Genomic DNA, 7,502 nt, shown 5'->3' with positions numbered 1-7,502 from the left:
AATAATAATAATAATAATAATAATAATAATAATAATAGTAAACTTGTAGTGAGTATGGATTTCAGAATGTAGAATACTTGAACTCTAGCCAAAGGTATAAAAAACAATCTACTTTACCAAGTTTTTCTTTATGAAATATCTTCCCTGGGTTTGAATAGTCATGTGTTTCCTCAAGCTAGTAATTAGAATTTCTGTAATCACTTATGATTTTTTTGGCAGTTGAATGCCATAAACCTTTATATGTCCTTGATCAACTTTTTGAATTTTGTTCATAGAGTTCTGATTAGTCAGTCTCAGGCATGTCCCAACCTGACCTCTTTAAATAAAAAAATCAAATGAACGTAAGACCAATGCTCTATATGTTTTGATGTTACTTCCAAGTCATAAGTTAATTGAAAGCACAAATAATATGGAAGCAAAATGCTTCCCTTATTAATGTAGATTTGTTGAGCAAGTGATTAATTGATTGGTCAGGCTTTGACCTGCAAGAGAGAATATTTCTCTCCTCCTGCCCTTTTATTAGGATAGTTTAAAAAGATTCCCAATTTGCACAGAGATCCTTTTATGAGTATCTTATTTTAAAATTAGTATGCAGCCTCATTCTCCCTATAATAGAAAAACAAAACATTAAAAGAACACTCTAGGCTAATTGTTTCAGTACTGTCTTAACAGACTAGATAACTAAAGGGAAGATTATAATAATGATATTATTAGTAATAATAATAATAGCAACATTAATATAACACTACATGCCAACTATTATTTAAGAACTTTACATATGTTAATTAGTTTCCTCCTCAAAACAATTCTGTGAGTTAAACAATATCATTATACCCATTTTAAAGATCAGGAAATTGAAGTAGAGAAAGGTTAAATAACTTAGATAGTGAATGGTATAGGTTAGGCAGCATTGTTCCAGAAGTTATGATCCTAGCCACTACATTATCTACACTGTTCAAGCATTTCATTCTCCAAAAACAGAATAAACAAATGAGTTCAGGACAGGGTCCTTCCAAATTGTTTCTTAGACTTCGATTCCATTCCATGCTTACTATTTATTCATGAGTGACTCTGCATATACTATTTCTAGTTAAAGTTGGCCACTGGTAAAAGTGCAAGGGAACATTACTGAACAAGCACTTTAAAAGAGAAAAACATAAATTATATTCCTATCAAATAGCACCCATATATAAAAGAGCCAAAATATATATGAAATATTCTTTAATCCTGAAAAAAAAAAAAATATATATATATATATATGCTAAGTCTTTATATGCTGTAGCTAATTTACTCCTTGTCGTCATGCTATGGGGTAGGTTCTTTTATCATCTTCACTTTACAGATGGAGAAGTAAAGGAGCAGATTGACTGAGTTGCTTATCTAAGTGTCAGAAACAAAATTTCCATCTAGGCAGTATTGCAAATGCTTCATATAAAAAAAAAATTCTCAAGTCAGATGTCAAAGGGAAAAGTTTTAGAAACAAGAGGGATTTCCAGCATGAAGACTTTTCATGCTGGAGTAGATTTCAAATAAAATACAATTTTTGAAAACCAAATAACAAGATAAAAATCAGCTACAGACTATGATAAATAGAAGAGAATAAATAGCTACTATCTTTCTATTATGCTAGAGCAGGAAAGTGCTCAGTAAAATTAAGTATCAATAAGTAAAGACTAAATTAAGCTTTATTTCTAAGAATAGGCACAATTAACCTGTGGAAATTACTTGTATTGGATGGTAATGAAGCTGATAGTTTAGAGAAATTGAGAACATTTCTGATAATGGGATTTTTAGTTAGATCAAATCACACTTTGTGTTAGTCATCCTGACTCAGGGCACATGTTGATTAGCAGAAAGGGTTACAAAACAAAATTGTGTTATTTTCCAGAGCCAGAAGGGCCATAATTAACAAATATGATAATGGTAAATATTTGTTATGTCTTCATATAAGGAAATGTAGTTGATTAGCAGAAAGGGTTACAAAACAAAATTGTGTTATTTTCCAGAGCCAGAAGGGCCATGATTAACAAATATGATAATGGTAAATATTTGTTATGTCTTCATATAAGGAAATGTATTCTAGATTTGCCAGCATTGTATGGATACATAGCTCTCTCCACTACTATGTACTGCTATGTCCACAAAGTTCCAGTTCTGTACTTTATACCCAGGAGGACAAGAGACATAGACTTCCCTGGTTTGGGGAAAAAAAAAAATAAAAGAAGTTCACAGTAATTTCTCATGCAATAGAAAAAAAGGAATTGTCTTTAAAAGTTCCAGTTCTGTACTTTATACCCAGGAGGACAAGAGACATAGACTTCCCTGGTTTGGGAAAAAAAAAAATAAAAGAAGTTCACAGTAATTTCTCATGCAATAGAAAAAAAGGAATTGTCTTTATGATATTGTGGGTAGTTTGGAGAGTGGCTTACAAAATGGCAAAAAGGGAGAACAGGATGCTGCAGAAACTCACCACTGAAAACAGCATGCTTTTGAAGGTCTCCACACTGGAAGGTCACATTCCTTTCATTTTATCCCAATTCTACTGCTTCTGAAATGGTAACAGACTATAAGCAAATGTCTTCACCTTGAAGTGAAGTTTTACAAAAAAAGTTTTACAAAAGTTCCCCCTTTTGTAAAATAAAGAGCTTGAATTAAACCCATAAGATTATGTGTTTATAATATCCTATGATTTATCATTGCCTGTATCTTAGAGAAGGCTGCATTAGTGTCCTTTTTAAAATAAATCTAAAATATACAGAAGTATTTCAGTGATTCTTTGAGATTCACTGTTTGTGCAGTTCAATGATGACAACCTACTCTGGGCTTTTACATGTGTACTCCTGCTGCACCTGTTCATCTCTTGGCAAGAGGACATTTATATTATTTTGATTACTCAGATCACATATTACAAGTTTGAGCATGCAGTCATAGTACTAGTAGATGTTTCCTCTGAACAGTCTACATTACTATATTTTTCACTTATATTCCCCTTTTATGTTCACATTGCTGATATTGTCCTGTTTTTTCTGCAGATCACTGTCTTAATTGTAATATACTGAGATTCAGTTAAAATAGTTAATTTCCATGATTAATATGCACTTGTCTACAATAGAGAAATCCATGTGAGGAGAGGGGGCCCATAATTCACATAAAAGGGCATTCAAAATAAAATTGAAAATTATTCTATGGAATGGTAATATTTGCAGAAATCACAACATAATGAATTCATGGATCAGAGTTCATTCCTTTTTAATTAAACGTTTTATTAAGTAGAACATAAGTAGTAGACACTAATTTTACTATAATTGCAAAATTAGCATTTTACAAAAATTGTAAAATTAGTTTCTGTCTTGTTTTTGCCTTTTTACAGATCTGGATAATGTGGAGGGCATTGCTGTGGACTGGCTCGGAAATAACCTGTACTGGACAAATGATGGCCATAGGAAAACCATTAATGTGGCCAGGTTGGAAAAGGCTTCTCAGAGTCGGAAGACTCTTTTAGAGGGAGAAATGTCCCACCCCAGAGGAATTGTGGTGGATCCAGTTAATGGGTATGCAATATTGTAACAGGTTTACATAAGGAAAGTGATAATAAATAAATTATTTTTTACATCATAGTAGTAAGTTTTACTTAAATTCATAAATATAGGTGAATTCATAAGTGAACAGTAGACTGAGAAAAGTTATACATTTCACGATTTCCTCTCCTAGACAATGTGCTAAATAAATATGTCAAAATACAATGAACTGAAATAAACAGATTATTTGTATAAAGGATATATTTCTTGATTTATTTAGACAAGCACTACAATTCTTTATTTTAGACAGGCTGACATCAAGATAAATAATCAATTAAGTCAGAATCAATTAATTTAACTTTTTAAGGGCTATTGAAATTCAATGTATTCAGTAAATAGCTAAAGCCTGTATATTTACTGGGAGCCTGGCATTTTGTTTAAATAGGTTACTATGCTCCTATTTTGTAATTTTCACAATAATTTTTTGAATTAGTTGCTATTCTCCTCCCTGTTTTATAAAGAAAAAACTGATAGCTGTTCTGCAAAAGATCATTCAAGTAGTAAGAGGCTGGGTTGATATTTAAAACCAGGCAGCCTGTCTTCAGGACTTTACTCTTAACTATTATACTCGACTGCTCTTTATTAGTCTACAATGGTAATCACATAATTTTAAACACAACCATAATCTCTGTATAAGAACATCATCTTATGCTATGAGCTACTTATTTTCAGATTAAATATCCTTGCAATTCTTGGTAGTATATTTTCCTTGGATTTTTATTCAGAGATGTTGCCTTAATGCAAAACTATACTTACAAAAATATCAAAACAAATGTCGAAATTTCTAACAGAATTTCATAGTTAAATGAATAGACTGCATATTTCACATGCACTGTTTTTGTGTGTATGTTTCCCTCCATGGCTTACATGTCACTATTTCAACGTAACATCATAAAATGGATTTTTTTTATATTTCACTGCACAAGTAAAAAAATATTTGAGTAGGAGGCATGTGAATCCCTTATAGACAGATCACTGAATTGTAGTTCCTAACAATTGTTTGTATTCAGAGTAGCTACAAATATAGTCAGGGTGCATCTTCACAGGTAATGGATGAAATCACTGTATGTGTTTTCATAAGGCACAGTTATAAAGTACTTTCAGTGATTTTATGTATGGATTATATAATCATCTGCTGTATTCCTGGACTTTCAAACCAAGTTATCTATGTGGCCTTTAAACCATAGCAATCTTAGTTTGAAGAGTAAATATTTATTCCACAATGTCCAAATGTACTTGAAGCAAGTAATTTCAAATAGCTTAAAACAGTATCTTCCTTGTCAGTATTCTGTTAGAAAAAAATGTTTCCAATAGCGTTAAAAAGACTTTATTGTGCTCAGAGAGATAACATAAATCTGGAGGTCATTAGAATCATATAATTTAGAAAGAAATTTGGAGGCCTCTAGTCCTAAGTCTTTCATCAAATTTAGGAATATCTTTTAACACCTTCCTAGGAGACAGGCATCCAACTTATGTTTGAAACCTACAGCATCTACATAGTTCATACTACTTAGAGGCAAATCTGACTGATGTAATTTTTTTCTTTTCGTTGAAACAATATCTGCATCCCTGTAGTGTCTGTCTACCAACTGACCTAGTATTTGCCTTTAGTGCTACAAAGAATGACTCTTATGTCATTCTTCCATCAGAAACAAATTTTCAAATAGAATACTGCTATTATGCACCAATCTTAAACATGCATGTGTGCATGTGAATGTGTCTCTGTGTGTGTGCATATATGTTTAAACACACACTCACACACACACACACACACACACACACACACAAACATGCATGTGTGCATGTGAATGTGTCTCTGTGTGTGTGCATATATGTTTAAACACACACACACACACACACACACACACACACACACACACACACACACATTTTTTTTCCTACCAATATGCTACACCTAGAGTTCTATAATAAGAGAACAAGCATAGCCTTAACCCTCAGGAAGAACCTTGAATCATCTGCAAGGTGGAAAGTGGGAAAGTTTAACAATAAGTAAGTGCTAAATGAGCAATAAATAAATAAGTACTAATACAATTTCAGCCGGCTAAAGTGATAGAGAAAAACAAACAGGTTGGTATGATGGAGACTAACAGGTAGAAACTTCCTTAAATAGGTTTGCTGAGAAAGCCTCTCAAAGAAGCTGTCCTTTAAGTTGAGACTTGATTGTAGAGAAGGAACCAGCCATTGAGAATGGGGAAAAGAGTATTTCAGATTAAGAAAATGGTACATTTGGAGATCTTAAATTGGGCAAGAGCTTGGACATCAGAGGAACTGAAATGAAGACACAGGGGCTGTGATGTAGAGAGCAAGGGGGCAAAGTGGCTGCAGATGAAATTGGAGAGGAAAGCAAGCCCTTGCCAGCCATCACAAGAGCTTTGTATTTTCTGTGTGAGGGTAAGATAGAGAAGTGATAAAATCGATTTTATATTTTGAAAAGACTAATATTACTTTTCTGTGGAAAATGGATTGGAATGATTCAAAGGCAGTAGAAGTAGAAATGGAACCATGTGAATTTAATTGTTCAAATATTTGTTGGAGTGAAATACAATTTTAAGAAAGAAGTTTTAGTTAAGAAAACCCCATCCAAAATAGCATAATGCAAATCTAAGCAAAATATTTTCAGAAAAAAAAACTTATTTACTTCTTTTTTTACCATAACATCTATTTGCAGATGTACACAGGATGTATTTGCTCCTATTTTCTATACTGTAATAGCCTATTGACAATAGTTATTTCAAAGATGTGCTTTTTCAAAAGCTTTATAACCAGTAACAATAACAATAAAATATTTATTTTTAATCAAAATACATTATTAAGTAACTACCATCTAGATCGGTAGAAATCAGTAAGACAACAGTTATGCTCAGGGAGATTGTAATTGGGTACACATGTTATACACATGCGCACACACACACACTTACCATAAAATAAAACAATGAAATACATGCTGTTCAGAATTTCACTGAGGTTTTTAATTCAGAATTGAGTTTTTAAGGATGAACAGGACTTCTGAATAAGTAGAGTTCTCAGGCAGTTAAGGTGTGCAGTTATAGTAGTTACTGTCTCTGAGGAGACAGTGTAAGTCAGTAAAGTAATTGTTTAGAGGATTGGAGTTAGTGTCAGGTTTGAGGTATGATAAGTTCATTAAAGCTAAAGCAGAAGGCATATGGAGGACCTAGAAATATGCAGAAATCTTTAATGTTGTGGTAAGAAATTGGGATTTATTTTGCTGATGCGGCTGAGTAGTTAAAAGGCTTTGAGGATTAAAGTCACTTTTTTAAATTCACGATTTAAGAAAACAACTGATGGCAATATGAAAGCTGTATGAGAAACACAATAGATTTGAGGAAGAGTGCCCATTAGGAGTTCTTTTTGAACCATAACATTTGTAATAGAAACAGAAAAGTGGGAATTGAGAAAAGAGACACTGAAAGAATAGGACTGGAAGGCCTCAACAATGGTCCAAATGGGAATAAAGCTGGAGGAGACATAGATTATGATGGCACTGTTCCTCGAGCTGATAAGTACAAATTAACTCCCTCTTTTTCAATAATTTTACATTTCACAATTTAAACCAGTAATATAGAAACCTACATTTCCAGCTCCAATTTCTCAAAACATCATCTATATGAAGTACATCCAAAGATGAGGACATATTGTTCCTCAAATGGAATCTTTCTATATCCCTATGTCAATTAATAGTGCCACACCTTAGTTAGCAGTTAGATCAGTTAGATATTATGTCAGCAACTAAATCAAGTTTTTCAAGGAGAAATACATTTATTTTACTTCCATGGCAGCAAAGCTTTTAAGGATTTAAATATTTCTAGTACTGACCACACAATAATGCAATTGAATTTGCAAGCATGATTAACCTCAAAAAAAAAAAAAAAAAAAAAAAAAAAC

At 32.5% G+C, this 7,502-nt stretch overlaps 1 protein-coding gene across 1 annotated transcript in view; it reads left to right on the top strand.

The window, feature by feature from the left end:
* The window catches only part of LOC103604074 (low-density lipoprotein receptor-related protein 1B-like), a gene marked incomplete at its 3' end in the record, with an annotated part of 152,863 nt that overhangs the window by 26,617 nt on the left and 118,744 nt on the right, over positions 1 to 7,502 (top strand). Inside the window, exons 4-5 of the mRNA XM_008588666.1 lie at positions 3,371 to 3,551; positions 6,992 to 7,120. Of these exons, the coding sequence (XP_008586888.1) occupies positions 3,371 to 3,551; positions 6,992 to 7,120 (310 nt within the window). The remainder of the gene's footprint in view (positions 1 to 3,370; positions 3,552 to 6,991; positions 7,121 to 7,502) is intronic.

The sequence above is a fragment of the Galeopterus variegatus genome, unplaced genomic scaffold (genome assembly GCF_000696425.1).
Source record: "Galeopterus variegatus unplaced genomic scaffold, G_variegatus-3.0.2 Scaffold4948, whole genome shotgun sequence".
Taxonomy (NCBI): Eukaryota; Metazoa; Chordata; class Mammalia; order Dermoptera; family Cynocephalidae; genus Galeopterus; species Galeopterus variegatus.
The sequence above is the reverse complement of the archived record's forward strand: the minus strand, read 5'-3'. Positions and strand labels throughout refer to the sequence as shown.